This window comes from Lissotriton helveticus, chromosome 4_1 (assembly GCF_964261635.1).
Source record: "Lissotriton helveticus chromosome 4_1, aLisHel1.1, whole genome shotgun sequence".
Lineage (NCBI taxonomy): Eukaryota > Metazoa > Chordata > Amphibia > Caudata > Salamandridae > Lissotriton > Lissotriton helveticus.
The window spans coordinates 2,021,058,616-2,021,084,997 of record NC_136063.1 but is presented as its reverse complement, the minus strand read 5'-3'; the positions used below and the strand labels follow the sequence as shown (position 1 = coordinate 2,021,084,997).

At 46.1% G+C, this 26,382-nt stretch overlaps 1 protein-coding gene across 4 annotated transcripts in view; it reads right to left on the bottom strand.

The window, feature by feature from the left end:
• The window catches only part of MTM1 (myotubularin 1), a 739,022-nt gene that overhangs the window by 384,450 nt on the left and 328,190 nt on the right, over positions 1-26,382 (bottom strand). For all 4 annotated transcript variants that reach the window (XM_078688643.1, XM_078688645.1, XM_078688646.1 and 1 more), the window contains exon 8: positions 18,823-18,972. In XM_078688643.1, coding sequence (XP_078544769.1) covers positions 18,823-18,972 — 150 coding nt within the window. The remainder of the gene's footprint in view (positions 1-18,822; positions 18,973-26,382) is intronic.

Below are 26,382 nucleotides of genomic sequence, written 5' to 3'. Positions count from 1 at the left end.
TTATATATTTAACTTTGCCAGACAGTAAATCAGTCTCCTTTAATAAGCTAGTAAAAGGAGCTGATCACAACATGGAGTGTAGCCAATGTAAATCTGAAATGATTTCCACATTATTTATACGAACATATGGCCAGTATGTCATTTTAATGTTCCAACGATGTAGGCCTGATGGAACAAAATTGACAACTTTAATTAAAAATTTTGTAGCTTCGCAGTTGTCAATATCAGGAAGGACTTTTGTAACTGCAGCAATTATATATCATGACGGCCCTTCAATAACATCAGGACATTACACAGCTTATTTAAAGTCTAGAAATGGCTGGTCATTCTGCAATGATTCTGTTTTAATTTTCAAAAAAAAAATTGCCGTATGACCTTAAAAACTCTTACCTGGTGTTTTTAAAACCAAAATTTTAGGGAAATAATCTCGGGATGTGCTCTGTGGAATTTCAAGAAGTTCTAATGGCTCCTACACAATTTGGCTTTGAGGATAAGTGTAGTTCAGAGACATAACTTCTAACCATAAGACTGGACGTCATGGAGAAATAAGTGCACTTTGAATGAGTTCAGAAAAACTATTTCTTTTTATAAGCTAATTGAAGCAGCCAATCAAAACATAGAGTAGAGGGAATGTAAGTCTGCAATGCTGTCTACTGTTTTACATTGCTTTGTGATTAAAAGTGATGTAGAGAATTAAATAATTGTAGTACTCATAGAGGTGGTGTAAGTCTGCTTCATAGTAAGCAGTATCAGTGTCATAGGAAATGTAGAACATGACTGAGCAAGAAGGGGAAGATATTACTATTCCAGGATTGTGAAAATGGTCTTCAACATTTTAATTCTGAAAGTTGCAGAAATGCCAAATGACGGGATTGGCTTACAAGAAATCCAAGAGTTATAAATAGCTCTGACAAGATTTGGCCTTGTGGAAACTTGTGGTAGAGAGCAAGAAGTCATTTATTGCATGTAACATGTTTTTAAAAACGATGGAGATTTTCTTTCAGAAAGTGGCGGGCTGAAAGTAATAACAGCACAACAGAGTATAAGCTCTTCATAGGACATCCTTTGACGTCATGGAAAGTAAGTTAACTTTAAGGAGTTCTGAATTCTGATTTGTTATGTTGTATGGGTTTTTTAAACACAATCATTTTGATTGTGTTTTTTTTTCCCCGCTGTTATATGATGAATACCTTTAAGTCACTGTTTTTAGTGAAATTTGATACATTCTGAGAACAGCAAAAATAAACCATTTAACATGTATAATTAATTCTGTACTGTTTGCATTTATGATGTATATGTAGAACTGTGTAGGAGGCATGGAGAAGGTGAGGCTTCTGTAAGTGTCAAAGTTGTTGCATGCAGTGCTGCACTTCTGCGTATTCTTTCATATGCTGGACTACATCTGCACAATGAGATACCTAAGCAAAGGAAACACAAGTGATGTGATTTTGAAATGAGCAAAATAAATTGTACGTATTTCATTTACATCACCTGTGTTTCCTATCATTACGAATCACATTGTGCAGATCAAGTTTAGGTCTGTCCAGGGAAACATAGGAGGTTTGGACTTTGTTCAAGAGTGCAGTGGACATGACTCACTTCATTGGTAGACCTTCACATGTATTATTTCCTCTATTCTCTTCAACAACTCGAAATTTCATCTGCAACCCTGAGTAGGCCTCACCTCAAACAAACCTCTGGATAGGACACATCTTATTGGCATCCTGAAGCAATTATTTAAATATTTAGTGTCTTGCGACACTTTTCTGAGACAACAGCAATGCAAAAGATGCACCATGTTTTAAGATAGGCCTCACTTCATCTGCATCAAGATACTGTTAGTTTAAAATGTATATCTTTAGGACTGTGTAGGGGGCCTGGAGAAGCAGAAGCTTCTGTAAGTGTCAAAGTTGTTGAAAAACTGTTTGTCCTTCAATTTTTTCTCTTGTCTTTTGTAATTTTTAAATACATGTTTTAATATTTTTCAAATGTTTGTTCTCTCTTTCACAGATTGAAAGCATAAAAACAAAAAGTGAGTAATTTAACGACAATTATAAATTAAATGTTTTGTACTCTTTTCGTTACATTTCTATCACATTTAACTTCTATTAGTTCCACTGCTTCATTTCTTTAACCCTCAGTTTCCTGCCTTTGCTACTTCCCTCATTCCTTTCTCTATTACCTACTTACTCAACTCCTTCCACTCTTTTTCTCAGTCCCTCTCTTCTCATAGTTCCTCACTCTTGTTCACTCACTCCGTCTCTATTACTCTTAGTGTCTTTGACTGATCACTGTATCACTATTTGTTCATAATGCTTTCTCTGTGTAGTTGAAGCACACTAAGGGGCATATTATGAACACAGCCAATAAAATTATTGCTCTTTTTATTGGCAGAAAACTGGTGCAAAAGTGGTTTTAGCGGCAGTTTTCTGCCGCAAAAGCAGCTTTAGCGACACATTTCTGCCAATAAAAGCTGCAAAACTTTTATTGCCTATGTTGATGATATGGCTCTATGTTACTTACATTTCTTTGCTGTTTCAATTAATCTTTTTCTGTTATTTTTTGTTTTCTGTTTTCTATTTTTTCTCTCTGTTATTCCTCATGTTTTAATCTTATTTTGAACATTCACTCACATTCTCCAAGAAACTCTTCTTTGTTAATGTTATACTCTCTTTTTTTTTCTTTCACTTCGTTATCTATTTTGTTTTTCACAATTATACCCTCTTCCGTCTTTTCTTCGGTAAATAGATCTATTAAACAGTATCTCTTCTTTACTCCCTATAGCTGTCTTTCTTTTAACATCACTGTCTGTTTACTTTCCTTATACTTACTCTTTCTTTTTTTTTAAAATTTTTTGGTTAGCTCCCGGTCCGCGTACCGGGAAGCTAACCGGGAAGCGAACCAAAAGAAATAGAGCTTGCCAGAGTGCTAAACATTCTAGCAATTTTTTTTGAAAGGGAAGGTAGTTCTGAAAAGAACTTTTTTTTAAAATATTTTTGTTGTTTTATATTTTTTTTGTATTTTTTGAACATTTTTTGTTTTTTTTGTATTTTTTGAACGATTTTATATTTTTTTTGGTTTTTTTGGGGGGGGAAACAACAAAAAACAGGCATTGAAAAGGGCTCAACAGGAGCAAAAAAAAAAAATTACTGGGGGCGGTTAGGGCAATTATGATGTTCATAAGCCAGGTTGATAGCATTTATACTCATATTGCCACATGCTATCAACGCACCACAGTGCATACAAGTGTGTTTCATGTGGCCAAAATTCTCTTGTATGTTTGGCACAGTTTCCCGTGCCTCTGCTGGTGTCAATGAAATTGTTGATCTTGATCTGGCCACAGGAGTTGATGTTGGATTTTCCTGCAAATCCCGTATTTCCGCCCGGCTGTAATTGAGTGGATGCTTCCTGGTCATATGCCTATGCATAGTATAGTTCCCATAACTATATTTCTTATCCGTCCCTCTGGATAATTTTTCTTTACAGATGAGGCAGGTGACATACCTCGCATTCACTTTTTTTTGGCCAGGAGGGATTGAATAAAACTGCCAGATGAAACTGGCTTTCTTATGGGAAACCCGGGGCACCTCTTCCAAGAACTGTGGTTCTTCTCCCTCCTCTTCCTCCATTTCTTCCTCTTCCTCCTCTGTGTTGGTTATGACCTGGGGAGGTGGTCCTCTCTTCCCATGAGGAGGTGGAGGTGGTGGTGGGGGTGCACCAGCTGAAGCAACTACTGAAGCCATTTCTGAAGTAGTAGTAATAAAGGTCTTCCTCTCACAATGATGAAAGTCAGAGTGAGGAAAGAAGGAGGGGTTTTCATCATTTGGGAAAAACAATAGTTCTCAACCAATGAAAAGTGTTATTTTTAGGTCACCTGACCTAGCCTTACATCATTATGAAACCAAAAGTGAAATGAACCAATGAAAAGTTTTATTAACAAGTCACATGACCTCTCACGCTCATGTTACGCGCTGCGGAACGCGCCCCGGTTAGCTTCCGGGTCGCTGCGCTTCGCGCCTCGGTCCGCGCCCCGGGGCACTTCCGGGGGCGCTAATGCGGTACGTCACAAGACGCATTACGCGGCAACGCGATACGTCGCGCTTTCGCGACGCGTCGCGGATCGCTTCCGGGGAGCTTTGTTTCGCGCCTTGGTCCGCGCCCCGGAGCACTTCCGGGTGCGCTAACGCGGTACGTCATAAGACGCATTACGAGGCAACGCGATACCGTCACGATGTTGATTTCTTACCGGTTCGCGGACCGGGTCGCGGCATCAATTTGAGCTAACGGAAAGCTTTCCGGTACGCGGACCGGGAGCGAAACAAAAAAAATATTTAAAAAAAATTATTAATAAACATATAAAATATATTTTTGGATTTAAAGAAGAATACATTTTACAGCTATAGATATTAGCTTTTAAAAAACCAATGAAATTCACTGAAAAAACCATAGGTTATAGACCATATATAGTTAGGAATTAGCATTTACAAAACCTTGAAAATTCACTGAAAAAACCATAGGTTATACACCATATATAGTTAGGAATTAGCATTTAAAAAAACTTATTTTACTCACACAAAACCAATGAAATTCCATATATAGTTAGTTGTACTAACTACCGTATTTTCCGGCGTATAAGACGACTTTTTAACCCCTTAAAATTTTCTGGAAAGTCGGGGGTCGTCTTATACGCCGGGTACAAAATTTTATGGTATGTTTTCATGCGCTTTTTCATAGCGAGGACTTCACTCGAAGGTGTCAGACCGCTTCACAATAGGAAATAACAAGAAACAACACACCTTATGTTAAAAAATACAGCCACCGGCCCTGGCAACGTCCACACCCAGCCCCCGCGCCATGAATTGTGCAAGTATCGAAAGCGAGCGTTTTTTTTTCATAGCGAGGACTTCACTCGAAGGTGTCAGACCGCTTCACAATAGGAAATAACAAGAAACAACACACCTTATGTTAAAAAATACAGCCACCGGCCCTGGCAACGTCCACACCCAGCCCCCGCGCCATGAATTGTGCAAGTATCGAAAGCGAGCGTTTTTTTTTCATAGCGGATGACTTCACTCGAAGGTGTCAGACCGCTTCACAATAGGAAATAACAAGAAACAACACACCTTATGTTAAAAAATACAGCCACCGGCCCTGGCAACGTCCACACCCAGCCCCCGCGCCATGAATTGTGCAAGTATCGAAAGCGAGCGTTTTTTTTTCATAGCGGATGACTTCACTCGAAGGTGTCAGACCGCTTCACAATAGGAAATAACAAGAAACAACACACCTTATGTTAAAAAATACAGCCACCGGCCCTGGCAACGTCCACACCCAGGCCCCGCGCCATGAAGTATCGAAAGCGAGCGTTTTTTTCATAGCAAGGACTTCACTCGAAGGTGTCAAACCGCTTCACAAGCGAGCAAATGGCGCCATGAGTCTTACCTCGACTGCCGCTGCTGCTGTACACGCGCCTCCAACCGCTTGCACATCCCCAGGCAGACGAGGCAGCAGGACGAGGCAGCAGGACGTCCGAAATACGGTATATGGTAACGGGCAGCCAGCGCCGAAGATGGCAGCGCCCGGTGTGTTGACACGTTTGGCACGTTTTGGCACGCGCCCCTCTCTCCTTGACATGGGCGTGGGCATAGAAAGGGGACTGTAGAATGTTCCCGAATGTTACCGAAGGCAGTAGAGCACTTGCCTGCGCTGGAAGTGGGGGTCGTCTTATACGGCGAGTATAGCACAAAACCTAAATTTTTTCAGGCAAAGTAGGGGGTCGTCTTATACGCCGGGTCGTCTTATACGCCGGAAAATACGGTATATATCGCGCACCCGCAATCCACTGCTGATCATGTCACATATTACATCATTCATGACATGGTCAGTGACATCACTGATGACATCACTGATGACATCTCAAATGACATCACTGATGACATCACTGATGACATCTCAAATGACATCACTGATGATATCACTGATGACATCTCATTTGGCATTACTGATCACATCACTGATGACATCATTCATGTGATATTATGATGAACCTCTTCAGACTCTAATATAACCTTAGATACACTCAGTGTAAACAGACACTCACAGACTGTCACTCATCCATGGAGTTACTTACACACCTAGTCAGTCATGCAAAGAATCAATCACACCTCCATTTTCACAACTATACAGTTATACACACCTTACTTATTCAAACATATACTAAAACATATTTACTCACTTATACAATCCTGGATACAAGTTCACAATGATCCATACAGCCACTCACACATTCACTGGCTCTTATGCATAGTTATTTATATATGTCAACTCTCACATGTACTGTGTTTTACATATGTACTTACTTTGACATGTAGCACTGAGATATCCATTCACTCACCAATACAGTCATGCACACAGTCAACCGCCCATACAGCTGTTTCCACATGCACTTTTGAACCCATACATCTAGTGAATCAACTGCTCACACATCTATGCAGAGTCATACACCTCCCAGCCACCCACACACACACTCAGTCTCCCATACAAATGCTTGGGCAACCAATCAATAACCCATATAGTTACTCATATAGCTACTGAACAACACATGCAGCAGTTTACAGAACAACAGACATAATGATGCACAAATTAAGACAGTTTAGTCACTAACCCATGCACTCAGTGAGACACATTTAATCAGTCACTCATACAGTCAGTCATGCCCCTACTAAATCCTTCATCAAGACACTTATACATCCACTCATTCTTCAATATGTAAGACATATTTTAACTTTACAGAAAAATACAGTCACTGGATGTTGTCATCAGTGATGTCATCAGTGATGTCATTTGAGATGTCATCAGTGATGTCATTTGAGATGTCATCAGTGATGTCATCAGTGATGTCACTGACCATGTCATGAATGATGTAATATGTGACATGATCAGCAGTGGATTGCGGGTGCGCGATATATAGTTAGTACAACTAACTATATATGGAATTTCATTGGTTTTGTGTGAGTAAAATAAGGTTTTGTAAATGCTAATTCCTAACTATATATGGTCTATAACCTATGTTTTTTTCAGTGAATATATATATATATATATATATATATATATATATATATATATATATATATATATACATACAGCCTGCCGGAATCGGAGCGCACGCGACCTGATCCGATTCCGGCAGGCTGCGTGCGCGTGCCAGTCTCTTGTCTCCAAGTCTTGTTAGTCCTTGAAAGCTGAAAAGATCGCAATAGGCTCGCTTTGCGACAGCCGGGCTTCGCCCTGCAATCGCAGGCGAGAGACCTAAAAAGGGGGTATAGTCACTGTCTAACAGCGATCCTGTAGATATGACTATCTATTTTAACATGGTGCCAACAACACCTACCGAAGCACTGGCCCCCAAAGCACCGGAGGCTCACGCAGGGCCTAATCTTTACCAGGCCTGCCGCCAACATGCAGAGGAGGTGTTGCTCCAAAGATGTGTGGCCACCTCAGTCTTGCACAAAATAGGCCTGGGCAGCACCCTTGCCAGTCAGCGTCACCCACAGTAGGTGTGGGTGGCGCTGCCTGGTTCTGCCGTTGGGAACTGGACTGGGATGAGAAGGGAAATTAAAACAAAACAAAGTACACAAAAGTCCCACAAAATAAGCCACATACGGAAACGTAAATACCCATGGAAAATCAGAAAGTAATAAAATAAAGTTAAAAAAAATGGGGATTGAGAGAAGCGGTGATCAGATGGGGTGGATTGGAAAAGGAGAATAAAGTAGCAGGAGCAGGCTAGATAAAGCAAAATGGCTGTGCACTTCTGCATTGTATAGTGCAGTTACCTGTGCTAAATTGCAGCACAACATGCATTTTCCATTGGTGGGACGCCATGGAATCTCACACAGTTTTTATGTAACTTTTTGAAATTCCCCTAAAAAAAAACGGTCTCTAATTGCTTTATAAAAGGTGACTCGGGACACACAGAGTTGCCTATTATAAAGCAAATCAAATGGGAGTGAACGAGGATTGGACGTTCCCGTCTCACCCGTCCTGCCACCCTAGTTAGGGTGTGAATGAATATTGGAAGTTTCTGTCGCACCCGGCCTCCCACCCTAGCTAGGGTGTGAACGAGGATGAGACATTCCATTCGCACCTGGCCTCCCACCCTAGCTTAATAGTGGTGAAACCACCGACGCCCACCCCATACTGCTCCTTACTTCAGCGCACTGCCTTTCAAGACTGGAAGCGATGCCAGGGTGGAGAACAGCGACATGTCAAGTACACTCCTATTTTGCCCCACGGAGTTTGCCACATGGTGATCCACAGTCTGTCTTCACTAATTAGCAATTGGGCCTCTGGACAGAGGCGGAGCTCGATAATGTTGGGGATTGTTTTCTGGATAAATCCCTTCTCCCATTTGACGAGCTTATGGAACACTGTGGTCTACGCCGGGCCAGTTCCTGCGCTACGAGGCCCTGGCTCGTATGTTTGTTCAGCTGTGGAATAAAGGGAGAGATGAGACGAAGACGCATTCAGTATTGCACGCCTTGTTCACTCTTCAGACGGCGGGGCACCTAGTGAAATGGTTTTATGTGGCCCTGCACTCAGCATCGGTACGTCCCTTAAGATAGGCTATGGGCAAAATGGGATAGGATAAGAGACAGAGTCCTTACAGATGCAGAGTGTTCTGCACTACCCCAAGAAGATTTCTCGCAATACACGCCTCAAATACATACAGTTCAATTACACGCCCATGGCTTACATGATACCCCACCGCCTCAATGTGACATGGGGGGGGGGTTCGTGGCTGTCCTCGGTGCTTATACCCAGATGCGGACTTCTGCCACATGACCTGGGGCTGTCCGGGCCTGCGGCCTTTCGGGAAAGGGGGGGGGGGGCGGTGAGCTCACTGGGGTGTTGGGCAGAGTACTGACCTCCACCGTGCAAACGTGCCTCTTGGACGTGGATCTCGCACTAGGCCTGGCGAAAAGTTGCATTGTGATGGAATCGAAATCCCAGAGGGGATCCGCATTTGAGACCTGGAACTGGGACGTCATCATGTGGGCTGGAGCGGAAGGTAGAGCTCACACCTGCGAAGAATCTAAAGGCATGAGAAAGCACCCAATCACCCGTCAATGGAGGGAGGTGATGGCGACTTGAGAGAACCCTGAGGGGCCAGTTACTAGTGGGTCAAGATCAGATTCTGGTCAGGGGCTTCGCTCCAAAGGGACTTAAAATGTAATGTCCACTGTGCCTTTGAGACAGCACTGGGAACTGGTTCGAATAATATTGAATATTGTATTGGGTTATGTACCCCGACCAATCACTGTCCTGGTGGGGGCGGCTTTGACCACGGTTAGAGGTTCCTCCCCTCCCCTCATGCTCCTAGCGTTCCTCTGGGAAACTTCATTATACTGTGCATACCCCTTCATGCAAGTTATGTTTGCAATGATATGCAACGACTCTCTACATAAGGCCCTTTTGCCTCTTTATTGTTTATGTTGGGATGGTTGCTTTCAGTCTTTTTCTTCTTACGACTGTTCTTAAACAAATGGAGTAGCATTTTGACGATCACGAATGTTATATATGCACCTCGATCCGCTAGTGGAAACGCTCATATGTCAATTATTGAGAACAAACACTGGTAAAACACATACTAGGAGTTATGGACAACATCAATAAGTGGCAGTTACATGTCAGATATTGTATGGAACGTGACCTTCTGTGTCCATGGACTGTGTGACGTAAGCTGGACTCATTCTCTGGTTTTGCTTATGGACACTAAAGGGTTTAGCTCACCGATGCACTAATATGGCCATTGAGTAACTTGGTTTTAATACTGATGTGGTATCATTAATGTTATGTATGTAGAACATTTAAAAATGGCAACAAAAATACTTCAACAAAAAAGAAAAAGCAAATCTAATAACTTTATTTGGACATTTGTCCTCAAAACCAATTCAATACCACATTCTTAAATACATTAAAATATCAATTTGTCTTCTCATAAAAAGAATTATTGACTTTCCATATTTCTCACAGAATTTAAAGAACCCCTTAGACCCACAATTACATCTAATAAACAAATACTAGTAAAACATAAATTAAAAGACTCAGGTGCATTAAAATGTCCATGTATCTAGTTTTAAATTAATTCATGACAGTACATTTTTCTCACAGCTCTTAAGTGCCCCAGACTAACCCTGGGAGTAATTTGCGGAGTAGCGCTATGCGTAGCTACGCGAAGTGCACTACGCGATCTACGCGTAGCTATGCGAACTGCGTAGTGCGCCGTGCAAAATGCTGTTCGCACTGATTGCACAGTGCGGACAAGCATCCGGCACTGTGCAATCAGTGCAAACTGCATCTTGCACAGTGCAAGTGGTTGTTTTCTGCCGCTCGAGTTGATTTCTACTCGAGTGGCAGCTTTCTTAATGGGGACTGGTAGTTTCTCATCACAAGCGGTCGTGAGCATACGCGACCACTCGCAATGAGAAACCCGACCTCCCTGCATTGAGAATCTCGCTGGGAGGTTTATTTTCCACGCTCGCGATCAGCAACTTGATGTTGCTGATCGTGAACGAGGAAAAAGTCTCGCCGGGATGTCATTTTGCTCTCTTGCGGTAGCCAACTTGACTGAGGACCGCGAGCAAGCAAAAAATTAGCACTACGCTTTGCACTGTGCTATGTGCGATTTGCATAGTGCAAAGTAGCACAAACTACGCGAGCGTAGCGTAGTACTTTACTTTACTTTGCCCAGGGTTACCCCAGACCCACAGTTGCATATAAAAACCAATACGTCGCTAAAACATAATTTGCAAGATGACAACAGTACACCACATAATAAAAATAATGGACTTAAGAATTTCAGACACCTATTTAAAAGAAGGAGGCCATCTATTAGTATATTAATAATAATGCACTTTCTTTGGAACGTGCATATATAGTGACCATAAAAGGATTATAACCTATTTTGATTTATTTTTTAGATTTTCCAAACAAAGTAATGGGTTTGGCAAATAAAAAAGATAGAACATTTCTGAACTGCCCAATGAGGACACTGTCATATGGATTGGACGTTTACGAAAAGTTCACCTTATCTTTCTGATAGGAGAAAGTCCAAGCAGCTTCCTGAAGTAACTTCTTATGTGGGAAAGGCTACCAATAGAAAAAACCTCAGTGGATAAAAAACAATCTTTGAGATTTTGTAAATTTCTCCTGGGAACTCAAACCTATTTCAGTTCACTCCATTGGGCTTTAATTTATTTAAAAAAGAAATGAGGTCGGAACTAACAGTTCAGTTTGGACGCCACAAAGCCTCCTGCCAGAACCAGTAGCCAAGGGGGAAGTCAAGTCAGGTACCGGAACATAACTAAAGCAGCTCTTTATAGAACAAGACAAAACATTGCTTTTCATAGTAGCAACTAGAAATGAAATCTTTATGGCAACATGCCTATTTTTTGCACTCCTTAGATAATCATAGAAAAATTAGACTCTTTCTGCATGTTTCTACACATTCCAAGCTACTGCGATTTAAAAAAAAACTAATTTGCATTTAATGATACTAATATCTGTTTGCAACAAACATCCAACAGCTTTGTTGATCTGTTTAATGTTGCACTAGAGATTCTATTTTTGTTTCTTGATGTTTGTAAACATGCTCTCTTTTTCAAATGAAAGCTACACACCAAGGATTTAAGTGGTGTATGGGAAAAGTGATGGCGTGACCATGTATTATAAGAGATAAAATCCCTCTGACTGTACATTATAATTATATTGCAAGTTACCTCGGAGCTCCATAACCTTATAAAGGAACTCTGGCTTCGGGATCGATCCTCAATAACAACTTACAATATCTTTTTAAAATGTACAGCAGGGGATATTTTATGCCATATATAAAGATTTAAAAATATTTCAATACGGAAATGGCAGTTCTAGTAACAATGATTGCTAATCTGGATTTAGTTACTCTGGGAGTGTAGAGTTTGTACACTTGCAATTGGAGATCCCAAGTCCATGGTAGCGCCGCCACCTGAGGGGACCAGCTTGATGAGGACAATGACATGCTGGACGAGACCCCGTCTCAGATGCAGAGATGTTTCCTGAAAGCCTGCGTACTGTTGCTGGTGTGACCTGTAAGTTCTCCATCTCGGCAGCACAGAAAATGTAAAGTTTCACAAGAGCAGGCTTGTGGGTGGGAACCACATACTTCATGATCCTGGTCCTGCCAGTCGTGTTCGAGGCAGAAAACATTAGATGGAGCAACTTCAGCAGCTACAACAGCAGCAGATACTGCTGGGGCCCACAACTGGAATGTCGGGGGCAATGCCTGGTGGACTCCCACCCATGCCTGGAAAGCTGCAGTACAGTTCACACAAGGGAATACGTCTATGCATTCCTTGCTACTCCCTTTAGAGGACTTTTTATATGTTTGTTTCTCTTGTGGACTTACTGATGCGGTTGGCCTCTGACTTCAAGCACACCTGCATCTCAGCATGGCCACTGAAGGAACCACCTCATGCAGTAATCTCTATCAGGCTTCAAAAGCAGCTGAGTGGGGGTGCCCGGATCACACCCCAACAGCACTTCAGCAACAACAAAGATTCCATAGTCTATAAAAAACTAGAAGGCAGCAGTTCCTTTGCGAGTCAAAACGTGACAGAAAACAGGGCTCTGCTTTACCCCCTCATTTAAACAAGCATTTGCAATGCAATAGGTCTCGCATTTGTGAAATTTTAAGCTATTGGCATTGTAAATGACAATACCTTTCATTTATACGTTTTGAAAACCAACACATAAATAAAAGGTTTGTTATTTACAATGCCAGTAGCTCAAAGTTTTGCAAATGCGAGACCTATTGCATTGTAAATGCTTGTTTTAATATGTGTTGGCTTTGAAAATATATACATTAATAGCATTGTTATTCACAAAGCCAATAGCTTACACTTTCCTAATGCGAGTCCTATTGGATATGGCATTGTTTGTTGGTAGCAAGCAAGGACAGTGCTGTTGTGGTGCTGAGTGATGATGTGGTTGAGTTGAGTGATGTGGTGGTGCCCCAGAGTGATGCGGTGGTGTCCCAGAGTGATGCGGTGGTGTCCCAGAGTGATGCGGTGGTGTCCCAGAGTGATGCGGTGGTGTCCCAGAGTGATGCGGTGGTGTCCCAGAGTGATGCGGTGGTGTCCCAGAGTGATGCGGTGGTGTCCCAGAGTGATGCGGTGGTGTCCCAGAGTGATGCGGTGGTGCCCCCGAGTGATGCGGTGGTGCCCCCGAGTGATGCGGTGGTGCCCCCGAGTGATGCGGTGGTGCCCCCGAGTGATGCGGCGGTGCCCCCGAGTGAGGCGGCGGTGCCCCCGAGTGAGGCGGCGGTGCCCCAGAGTGAGGCGGCGGTGCCCCAGAGTGAGGCGGCGGTGCCCCAGAGTGAGGCGGCGGTGCCCCAGAGTGAGGCGGCGGTGCCCCCGAGTGAGGCGGCGGTGCCCCCGAGTGAGGCGGCGGTGCCCCAGAGTGAGGCGGCGGTGCCCCAGAGTGAGGCGGCGGTGCCCCAGAGTGAGGCGGCGGTGCCCCAGAGTGAGGTGGCGGTGCCCCAGAGTGAGGCGGCGGTGCCCCAGAGTGAGGTGGGGGTGCCCCAGAGTGAGGTGGCGGTGTCCCCAGAGTGAGGTGGCGGTGCCCCAGAGTGAGGTGGCGGTGCCCCCGAGTGATGTGGCGGTGCCCCCGAGTGATGTGGCGGTGTCCCCGAGTGATGTGGCGGGGTCCCCGAGTGATGTGGCGGGGTCCCCGAGTGATGTGGCGGGGTCCCCGAGTGATGTGGCGGGGTCCCCGAGTGATGTGGCGGGGTCCCCGAGTGATGTGGCTGTGTCTCCGAGTGATGTGGCGGTGTCTCCGAGTGATGTGGCGGTGTCTCCGAGTGATGTGGCGGTGTCTCCGAGTGATGTGGCGGTGTCTCCGAGTGATGTGGCGGTGTCTCCGAGTGATGTGGCGGTGTCTCCGAGTGATGTGGTGGTGTCTCCGAGTGATGTGGTGGTGTCTCCGAGTGATGTGGTGGTGTCTCCGAGTGATGTGGTGGTGTCTCCGAGTGATGTGGTGGTGTCTCTGAGTGATGTGGTGGTGTCTCTGAGTGATGTGGTGGTGTCTCTGAGTGATGTGGTGGTGCCTCTGAGTGATGTGGTGGTGCTTCTCAGTGATGTGGTGGTGCTTCTCAGTGATGTGGTGGTGCTTCTCAGTGATGTGGTGGTGCTTCTCAGTGATGTGGTGGTGCTTCTCAGTGATGTGGTGGTGCTTCTCAGTGATGTGGTGGTGCTTCTGAGTGATGTGGTGGTGCCTCTGAGTGGTGCCAGTGGTTTTACGTCCCGCTCTGCTTCAATGCAGAAGCCAGACAGGCTCTCCCGTCAGAAACATATGAGGGGCGCCATGTTTGATTGTGTGTGTGTGGTGCGACGACCCCGTGAAGCGCCGACCTCACTTCAACTGACAGTCAGGCCGCTAGGTCCGCGCTATGTTCTGATGGGTTGAACATTGCATCGGGTGCAGAGGGCGACACTGAAACAAACGGACATGTTGAACGACGGCAGTTAGTAGTGTTGCTACCGCCACTGGTCTCTTTTAGTACCCAAAGTATGGGCGCTATAGTGCCGAAATATACAGTATACCATACACGCAAATTCATAGACGCCATACCTTACCACCCCACACCGTGCTATGCCATTACACAATGTAATGTGAGATAACAGTTCAGCACAACACAGACTTGCATCATAATACAGCCTAGCATGGCATAGCACACCGTATGATACTGTACACTATAATACAGTATGAATATGGGCAGTGTGGCACAATATAAGAAAGCTTAGCACAGCATAGACTGACATGAGGTGCACAGCAGGATATAGCAACACACACAATAACACAACATGAAAAATTACGATATAAAATGAAGCTTAACATAACATAAAATATCACACAGTAACAGGTGCGGTTAGGGGAGAAACTCAATTTTCTGAAACGCCCCAGAAAAATATATGACCACTGTCATACACAGAAACACAGAAATAAACACAAAAACACATCCAGAAACACAGAGACACATACAGATCAAACATGCAGCCAAATATATTACAATAAAACACTATCATTTCTACGCACAAAAAGCCGCCTACACAGAGCCAAGACACCCAGCTGAAGGGTAAGCATGGACATGCACATTACATACACACATCCCACACCACAAGGGGACACAAGGCAGCATCATCAGTGCAATGGTAAATGTACAGCTATACAAGAACACAGAGATGGAAAAGGAGATACAGATTTGGGAATATATGCACAATCACCCTCGCATTCACACGGAAGTACAACAGACAAGTGCAGCTTAAATGCACACAACCGACCCATTAACAACAGCTACATTTGGGAGCACACCTATACGTGACAAGCACTCGCTCGCACGCACACACACAGATGAACATGCACACGACCCATGCAAAGATAGCTAGACCGGAGAATAGATTGGCAGGGTTGTACACAGACACACACACCACACACCACACACACACACACACACACACACAGGTAGCCAAGCCTGCAAGTCTGCACGCACACACCAAGATATGTCAGCATTCGCCACGCACACAAACATAGCTACACATTAAATATTGCACAAAGACTTACACTGAAACAATTCACTTCAGTTCCCAAAAAGCCTACACACAGACATGCACTTCAGCACACATGTAAATGTGGAGACATGTGTATAGAATACCTAAACAGGCAACGTCGAGGAGACACACATGCACACTTACAAGTGCAAAGCCACACTGTCAGAATGTCCCACCTCAGGAACAGCCCAATGGATAAATATGTACACGCTATAGGTTCACATACATATAATCTGAATACAGACATACGCCTATTGATTCAAGTGTGCACAGGTAGATTCATGCGCATCCATGCCTACACACACTCAAGCACACAGGCATGAACACATCTGTAACCATGCACTTCCGGAAGATGCCCAGGACAAATCAGATCAAGCACACAGGCTGCAGATACATATGCACACGCATGTTCCTTTGAACACACGTGTACCCCCCCAACACACACAAATACATTGATTACACAATCAGGTACGCAGAAATCGGCATGCACCTAAACACACATGCAACATGCACCTAAAGACATGTAACCACTGTACATCTAAGGATATGAAGCTATAAACATGCATGGACGCAGACCTTCAGACACAAGCATACATACTTGCACACCACACGTGCAATGCACCCATGACGAGCCGGTGATTCTGCACGGAAGAGACGCCCGAGGCAGAGACATGCAGAGAATAATTTTGCTGAAATGACTTACCCTCTTCTCTGCTGTCTCCTGACTCGTGCCCCTGGGTAAGAAGAGAGGCAGGGGGCTGCCGGCAGCAGAAGAGACGCACACTTGTAAGAGACTCGCACTCTGGAAAGACCGCTCACACTGAAAAGATTGTCCAGACAGCAGAGTCTGGAGAGACCTCACGCACCTCGAGTAACCACACACTCCTCACGTTGGGTAGTAGAGACTGCGAGTAGGAAAGGGGCAGGAGAGGGCACGGCTCAGTGTAGACCGCACATTCCACCACTGGGCAGAAGAGACTGCCAGCTCGTGTTATCTAAGTGCCAAGGAGTGCAGTAAGAGAGACCATGGGTAGTTTAGGAGATACCTAGGGTGGGGAGAAAGACTTGACTGAGGCATGAGAGACCACGAGTGGAGGGGGCAGAGCTCGTGAGCGTGGTGTGAGACATCGTGAGTAGAGTAGGAGAGACGGCACACTGCAGGCGAGGCCTGGCAGCAGGCAGCCATTCTGTGGGGTTGTGTTGGACGTGCAGAGAAGGTGGGGCGGCCCGGGGGTGTTGAGTTCTGAGGGGAGATCTAAAGATTTCGCCTTCCCACACACACAATGTGCAAAGGGAGCCTGACCCCCACCTCCCCCCCCCAAACACACGCAGGCGCGTTATCTCTCTATTCTCATTGGGCTGTGAGGAGGCTGCCTCCCCTTCCTCGCGCTGTGCCCATCTTGGCGCCAGCTCACAGTACCTCCGCAATGAGCATTAGCGGGGCAGACAGAATGCGATAAAGACAAAAGCAGGGGGAGGGACGGGAAGAGGGGGACAGGGGGGTGCGAGGGGTGCGAGGGACGCTGAGGAAATGAAAACGGAGGAGTGGGCGACAGCAGCGGGGAAGTTCGCCCGGCGAGGGGGGTCGAGGTGAGAGGATCGGGGGAGGGGGGGGGACCATAAAAATGTGGGTCAGGGTGATGGGGTGGAGAGGCCACGCATCAGAGGGTGACGAAGTGGATAGGCAAAAGAAGGGCGCACAGGTGAATATAATTACCGTAGGTGGAAGGGGGGCTAGGAGGCTCGGGAGGTCCACCCCGGGGGTTGGAGGGAGGGTGGGGAGGGGATCATTCAGAGACCACCCAAGCGTGGACTGCGGAAAGTGGTGAAGGGATGGAGAGAACACACAAAGGGGTGGCGGCGCAGTAGTGGTGCCTGCATAGACGGGGTGTGGGGGTTGGACCACACTAGAGGGGGGCAAAGGAATGAGAAGACATTACAGGTAAGTATTGAGGGGTTGAAGAGGTGGGGATGAGGAACCACAGAAGAGGAGATATTGGAATATGGAATGGGAAGCCCCCGTCAGTGGGGGTGGCGGAAAGGAGGAGAGACCTCACACGATGAAAGAACTCATAAGAACGGTCTAACGGGATGACAAGAACCCAGGGAGCAACTAGACTCAAACTTCGGTGGAAGGGGCGGCCATTGGAGGCGTGGCGAACACTTTCAAACAACGGAGGGGGGGGAGCTATCTTTAGAACTAACATAAACACACAAAACAAGGGAGACTATGGAGGCTAAACAAAGTATAGAAAGTGCTCCCCTGCAGCTCGCCCCCTACTCTGTCTCTCTCAGGGAAGGCTCGGACTCCTCACCGTGCTGTGTGCAGCGCCGACGCCGTCACGAACTCGACCGAGGGGGTGGCTCCAGCTGTGACTCAGAAGAGCACAACATGGCGGGCGCTGATTTCACCGAGCAGCACAAGATGCAACAAGCATTTGCCGCGCGGCAGTAAAGCTGTGCGGCCGTGAAAACCCTCATTTGCGTACACTGCAATGCCTCCTTCCACCAAGGAGAAAGAGGCAACAATGACGAAAAGCGCACGCACACAAAAAAAAGGGGCGGGAACAGGATACTGAATCCCGCCCCTCCAGGACTCCCTGACCTGCCTCATGGTTGCCAAGGCAATATTTCTAAAAATATTGTCGTGCTACCGTAAGGCAGGTCATGGAGTCCTCGAGAGGCGGTATCCAGAGCAGACAAATCTGCTAAACAGGAGCTTTTTCCAATGGCAGGCCTCCGTTTCGAGAGGCCTGCCAATGGAAAAAAGGGGCGTGGCTTCACGCCATACTAAAATCCCCTCCTCACAATATCTCTTTGCCTGCAGCAGCGCATGCGCTGCAACGCAGGCTTTGACCTAAAAAGGGAACAAGCTGGTGGAAGTGATTATCCACTATTAGGTGGGACGTTGGTAACAGCAACTTTAGAATTGTGAATTAGGTTTTAGGAGGACCACCCTTTTATTAAAGGGGGCGGAGACATGTATTTCTACATCTGGGTGTATAGCTCCTCTCAGAAATGGTAAATAGCAAAAAACATAGTTCGACCTAGTTTTAGTAGTAGATCTAGAAGTACATCTAGAAATGTAAATCTATCTTTATGAATCAAGCCCTATATATATTTATGTTCACCTTAGCAATACAATCATACATTTCAAATCTAATTGTAATGTACTCACTGGAATTCTGTTTCTGGACCTAAAAACTGCAACTCGACGGAGATCGTCTTCATTAGTGTTATAAGGCACAACCAGCATTGATGGGTATGTATCACACAGCTCATAATTATCATTTGCAAACGTTACTCTCCACTTGAGGTTCGGCAGACCCTGAGAGCATAAGAAAACAAACATATCTTAGAAATAATTTCAAACGAACATAATGTACTTATTTCAGATAGAGGTAATTAAAAGAAAAACAATTTGAGGTACAACCTACATGTAACTTTAACCAAAGCAAGAAGGCTAGGCTTCCTAGAGGCTGAGTATTTGAAAGAACATTTGGTGGCGGTGAGCAACATCTAGTTTAGCGCAAGTCAACCAATTTTGCAAGCTATGCATTTGTTCTGCATCAATGTTTACACCTTAGGAGCTGAGGGTCCCCTCCAACATCCAGTGCAGTGCTTTTTTTATTTTATATATTTGGAGCATTAGGCTTAAGCTTTCACACCTTTCTCCTGGCCAAATATATATCCTCCATTCCGTCCGTGCCCCACATGTTGGGGATTGTAAAGTTATGTATGGTTTATGGATTCTGCAGAGGAACCCAAGGAAATACCCAATATTTTGCAAAACATGGTTTCTTCATGGCAGTTTTTGCAATTTACTAATCAGTGTTAAATATTTCTTATTTTGTTTGCGGTGTCTAAAAATCTAATGAATACAAATTGGTATGACGAAAGGTTCTGCATTTTTACAACATGCCCAAACGTTTGAGGTTAAAAAAGTGATTGTTGGTCTTTACCCTCATTTTTTTGGACCTGTTTTTATTGGACTCTGGGCACTTTACCTCTGCTAATCCAGTGCCCATGCTCTCTATCAAAATTCTATTGGAAATTGGTTTTCCATGATTGTCATATATGATTTACTGGTAAGTTTCAAGTAAAGTGCACTGTGTGAGCGCAGGTGTAGGAAAACGAGACATTAGTTGTGTGGCCTGCACAAATAATGGGTATACATGTGTCCTTCACTGGAAACCAAACACCCCACTGCAGCGCTGGACTCTGAGGGTAGAACTGCAGAGCAGTCCAAGGCCCTCTACTCAAGGCAGATGGTGTGGGGTAGTAAACACCATTCACAGATACGCAATAAGAACACTCAATAAATGACTGATATGAATGTCAGCAGCCCTACATGCCAAGAACAGATGCATACTGGTAAGTAGCATATTCCGTTCGAGGCATGTGGGCTGCTGAATTCATATCTGTGCATAGAATAAATAGCAGTTACCTCCTTAGCGGCGGTTGCCCGTGCCAGCTGCAGCAGTCTGAAAAAGAGTTCTGAGAACAGCCTGTCCTACAGCAGCTTGCTGTTTGGAGTGTACATACACGCAGTAGTGTTTGGTAAATGTATGTATGGTGGTCCATGTGGCTGCTCTACATATATCCTCTAGAGGAATGTTACCTAGGAAAGCCATGGATGCCCCTAACTTGCGTGTGGAATGCGCTCTTGGGGGAACTGTTAATGTGCGTTTAGCCTTTTGATAACATATCTGTATGCACTTAACAATCCATCTCGCTATACCTGATTTGGAAATGGGGTTGCCTTTGTGTTGTGGAGAGAAGGCAACAAATAGTTGCATAGTTTTCCTGAAATCCTTGGTACTGTCTATGTAATACAGGACAGCTCTTTTAACATCTAACGTGTGCAGTGCTCGGTCTGCCACGGAGTCTGGATTTGGGAAGAAAACGGGCAGTTCTAGGGTTTGGTTAATGTGGAAGTGCGACACCACCTTAGGCATGAATTTAGGGTTGGTACGCAGCACCACCCGATTAGCATGAATCTGTATGAAAGGCTCTTGAATAGTTAGGGCTTGAATCTCACTAACTCTTCTTAGCGATGTGATTGCCACTAGAAAAGCCATTTTTCATGTCAGAAACTGTATCTCACAAGAGTGAAGAGGTTCAAAGGGTGGTCCCATTAGTCTGGTGAGAACTATGTTTAGATTCCAGACAGGTGAAGGAGGGTGTCTGGGAGGAATCACTCTTTTGAGACCTTCCATAAAAGCTTTAATAGCTGGCACCCTGAAAAGAGAAAGATGCTGCCTGTTTTGAAGATAAGCTGCCATTGCGGTTAAATGTATCCTAATGGAACTATATGCCAGATTGCATCTGCATAGATGCAACAAATAACATATAATGTATTGCGTGGATGCATCTAGCGGATTTATGTCATTATTGGAACAGTAAATGACAAATCGCTTCCATTTGGCCGCATAGCATGCCCTGGTTGTAGGTCTTCTTGTCTCCTTGATGATGTTCATGCAGTCAGGTTTGCAGGTTGAGGTAGCCAAACTCTATGACCTCAGGAGCCATATTGCAAGGCTCAACTGTTGCGGATCTGGGTGCTGAATGTCTCCACGGTTCTGAGTGAGGAGACTGGGCTTGAGGCGCAGCCGTTGGTGAGGCCCCACTGAAAGTTCTAGGAACGTGGTGTACCACGCTTGCCTTGCCCACATTGGAGCAACTAGGATGAGCGTCATGGAGTGCTGCCGCAGTTTGCGTGCCACTAGCGGTATGAGCGGTGCTGGAGGAAAAGCGTACGCAAATCTGCCTGACCAGTTCATCCACATCGCATTACCCTGAGACTGCGGGTGTGGGAACCTGGCGGCGAAGGTTTGGCATTTTGCGTTTTCCTTTGTGGCGAATAGGTCTATCTCTGGATGACCCCACTGCTGGAAATATGGTTGGAGCACCGAGGGGTGTATCTCCCACTCGTGCATCTGGTGGCTGTGCCTGCTGAGCAGGTCCTCCATCTGGTTGTCCTTGCCTGGGAGATGTTCCGCCATGAGGAACATGTTTCATTGAATGGCCCACTTCCACATGCTCTGGGCTAGATGAGACAATTGTGGAGAGTGCGTGCCTCCCTGCTTCTGGATGTAATACATGGCAGTCATGTTGTCCGTCCGGATCAGCACGACTTTGTTGCACAAATGCAGTCTGAAGGCCTTCATCGCCATGAAGATTGCCATAAGCTCCAACAGGTTTATATGCATCTTTTGCTGCTGCGCCGTCCATAGTCCCTGCACTGTATAATGAAGGACATGCGCTCCCCAACCCTGGAGAGATGCGTCCGTCGTTAGCACTATCTGTGGTACAGGCTCTTGGAACGGTCGTCCCCTGCAAAGGTTTTGTGTGTTCCACCAATGCAGAGAGTTGTATGCACAACCGGTCACCAACACTAGGTCTTTCAGATGTCCTTGAGCCTGGTTCCACTGTCGTGCCAAGCACTCCTGAAGCGGACACATGTGTAGCCTTGCGTGAGGGACTATAAAGATGCAGGAGGCCATCATACCTATCAGCTGCATGAATACCTGCGCTGGGAGCGAGTGTTGGGGCCTGAATTTTTGAATGAGCAATTGCATGCTGTTGACTCTGGCAGAGTTTGGTTGCGCTGTCGCTGTCAGAGTGTTGATTGTCGCACCCAGGTACTGTTGTACATGTGCGGGTTGAAGGTGTGATTTCGGGTAATTTAGTGAAAATCCTAGACTGTGTAGGAGGTGAATCGTGCTGGACATGTGGCTGGCACATTGCTGGGCTGATTTTGCCTGAACAAGCCAGTCGTCCAGATAAGGATAGACATGGATGTGTTGTCTCCGAAGGTGCGCAGCCACTGTCGCCAAGCACTTGGTGAACACCCTGGGGGCAGTAGAGACCCCGAAAGGCAGGACCTTGAACTGGTAATGCTGGTTGTTTATGGTGAACCTGAGATATTTCCTGTGTCCTGGGTGAATGGGAATGTGGAAATATGCGTGTTTTAGGTCTAGGGTTGCTAGGAAGGAGTAGTTTCTGTCCTGTAACTCCAGTTCTGTAGTAGGGGTATCTCTGTTATAGTCATAATCTAGTGAATAGTCCCGCCCATGTGCGAGGACCCCGGCAATCAAAAATAATCTCTTAAGTTGTCAAAAAAATTGCAGAACTGCAAAGACACTTAAGAGAAAATTTAAAGACAAATAATGCAGCCTATATTCACAGGCTACACTGTCCAGTACTTCAACTAGAAATTCCACCAAAAATCCACAAACAGCAAAGCCTGTCCAGATTTCCCTTGCTTTTACTGCAAAACCCCTCAGAATGATAGAGAGGAAGGCCTGGACAGACAAGCCCCATAGGCTGCCATTATGTGGTTTAAATAGGATACTGTGCCTTTAAGAGAATCTTCCAGAACTTTCTCCCAGTATCCCAGAATGCATAGCAGGTCCAACTTACTTTCAGTTCTTTTTGAAGGCGTAACACGCCCAGACCTGTCGCATTCCGTAAAGGAAAATTTTCTCTCTCTCCCCACCGGGGAAGCGGGAGGGCGCTTATGACTATAACAGAGATACCCCTACTACAGAACTGGAGTTACAGGACAGAAACTACTCCTTCTGTAGTAGGGGATCTCTGTGTATAGTCATAATCTAGTGAATAGAATGGCAAGCCCATCCCCACACCAAAGCGGCGGTGGATAAGAGAGAATTAACACCACTATTGTGCGAACAGATTTCGCAGCGAAGCCTGTCCAACTTGAGCATCTGCCCTGGCATCAGTGTCCAGGCAGTAATGCTTAGCAAAGGTATGAACCGACTTCCAAGTGGCCGCCTTGCATATTTCTGCAATCGGAACATTACGGAGCAAGGCTGTCGTGGCAGCTTTGCCCCTGGTGGAATGAGCCTTAGGCTTACCCCCTAAGGTCTTATTAGCTTTTTGGTAACATAGCTGTATGCAGGACACAATCCACCTAGAGATAGACTGCTTAGAGGTCGCAAGACCCGTCCTGACTGATCCATAATTGACAAACAATTGGTCAGACCTACGAATATCTTTGGTCTTATCAAGATAACATTTCAACACCCTCCTAACATCCAGGGAATGTAAGGACCTCTCCGCTGGAGATGAAGGATTCTGAAAAAACGTAGGCAAAGTTATGGTCTGGTTAACATGAAAATCAGAAATAACCTTGGGAAGAAATTTAGGGTGAGTACGCATAACAACCTTAGCAGCATGAAATACAGTATAAGGTTCTTGGCAACACAGCGCCTGAATTTCACTCACCCTGCGGGCCGATGTAATGGCCACGAGGAACGCCGCCTTCCAGGACAGGTGCTGCAACGAAGCCTTATGAATAGGTTCAAAAGGCTCCTTCATCAATCTGGACAGCACCACGTTCAATTCCCATGAAGGCGAAGGAAGCCTGACAGGAGGGAACACTTTCTTCAAGCTTTCCAAAAAATCTTTGATCACAGGGATCTGGAAGAAGGAAGTCTGTGAAGGGCATTTCCTGTAGGCAGTCAAAGCAGCAAGATGAACCTTAATAGAGTGGACATTAAGGCCAGACTGCGCCAACTGTAGAAGATAAGGAAGGATGACATCTTCCTTACAAGTCGTCGGATCATAGTTCTTAGACTGACACCAGATACAAAATCTCTTCCACTTGTAAGCATAGGAAGTCCTAGTGGAAGGTCTCTTAGACTCCTTCAGTATGTCCATACAATCTGCAGGAAGATTCAGATGACCATACTGTACTAACTCAGGAGCCATGCTGCCAAACTCAACGACGAGAGGTTGGGGTGCAACATCAGCCCCCCGAACTTCGTGAGAAGGTCCGGCCTGCACGGCAGCTGAATATGAGGAAGTAGAGACCGATGAAGCAGGTCCGTGAACCACCACTGTCTGGGCCATTCCGGGGCAATCAGTATCATCCGAGCCCTGGACTGGGACAACTTGATGAGAACCGTCGGAATCAGGGGAATGGGTGGAAAAGCGTACAGAAAGCTGTTCGACCAGTCGATCCATAACGCGTTCCCCAGCGTCCCTGGCTGGTAGTACCTGGAGGCGAAGTCTCGGCATTTGCTGTTTTCGGCGGTGGCGAACAGATCTACGTCTGGAGTTCCCCACCTTGCGAAGACTTCTCCTAGTACTTCGTCGTTTATGACCCATTCGTGGTTTTCCTGAATCAGTCTGCTCAGTGCGTCTGCCTGAACATTCTGCACACCTGGCAGATGGGTAGCCGTTATCGTCAGTCCTCGAGCCAGAAGCCAGCGCCAGATCGCCTGTGCCTCCTGCGACAGGGTGCGTGACCTCGATCCTCCCTGCTTGTTGAGGTAATACATTGTGGTCGTATTGTCCGTCTGCACAAGTAGAGAGTCGGTCCGGAAGGATGGATGAAAAGCCTTCAGTGCCAAGTGAACAGCTCTGAGTTCCAGGAAATTGATGTGGTACGTGGACTCCATCGGTGACCACGTCCCTTGAATCTGTAGGTCTCCGGAATGCGCTCCCCAGCCCTGGAGAGAAGCATCCGTCACGACAACCTGAATGGGAATGTCCTTGTGGAAGGGAACCCCTCTGAGGAGATTCTCCGCTGAGCACCACCACTTCAGAGACTGAAGAGCATGTAGAGACAGTCGTATCTTGTCGTCCCAAGATCCTCTCCTCTGGTCCCACTGATCTTCCAAGCACTCCTGCAGCGGTCTCATGTGCAGCCGCGCATGTGGCGTCAGGAAGATGCAAGAGGCCATTGATCCCAGTAGAGAAGACACCGTTCTCACTGACGTGGATGGAGCGGCCATGAGAGCCTGAGCCTTCCGAAGCAGTGATAATCGTCGCTCCTCCGAAGGAGACACGCTTGCTGACAGCGTATCGATGGAGGCTCCCAAGTACTGAATGCACTGGACTGGAGTCGGAACCGACTTGGTCATGTTGATGTGCAACCCCAGCCTGTTCAATAGAACGCACGTCTTCTGGAAGTGTGCTTGCGCTTCCGTGAAGGAGGAGGCCTTGATCAACCAGTCGTCCAGGTACGGGTAGACAAACACCTTGTTCTTCCTTAGGTGTGCTGCTACCACAGCCATGCACTTTGAGAATGTTCTCGGCGCAGACTTCAGTCCGAAGGGCAGTACTGTGTATTGATAGTGATTGGCGCCGACGTGGAACCGCAGGAACTTCCTGTGTTTGTGTGCAATGGGCACATGGAAGTAAGCATCCTGGAGGTCGATGGCACACAGCCAGTCTCCCCGTTGCAGCTGAGGATAAATCTGATGCAACGACAGCATGCGAAACTTTTCTCTGCGAATCCACTTGTTTGCTTGTCGCAAATCCAGAATGGGCCTGAACTCGTTCTTGTCCTTTTTTCGAACCAGAAAGAACCGGGAGTACAGACCTCTTCCTCTTTGAGACAGAGGTACGACTTCGATCGCCCTTTTCCTTAACAGGATATCGGCCTCCGCCTGGAGCTCTCGCAGCTGATACTGTGAGCCGGCCGGAGGAATCGATGGGGGAGGGCTGATGAACCGAAGACTGTATCCATTGCAAACAATATTCAGCACCCACTTGTCCTGAGTAATTTTTCTCCACTCTGCCAGAAAAGATTGAATGCTTCCCCCCACCGGAGCGGGTAACAGTTGACGGGGAAGTAAGTGCTCAGGGCCTAGACCCGGCCTGGCCCTTAGTCGCTGGTGCCGACTGATGGCCTCCTCTGCCCTTCTGGCGTTTCTGGAATGGTCTTCTGAACAGCTGCTGTTGTTGTTGCTGCTGTTGTCCAGAA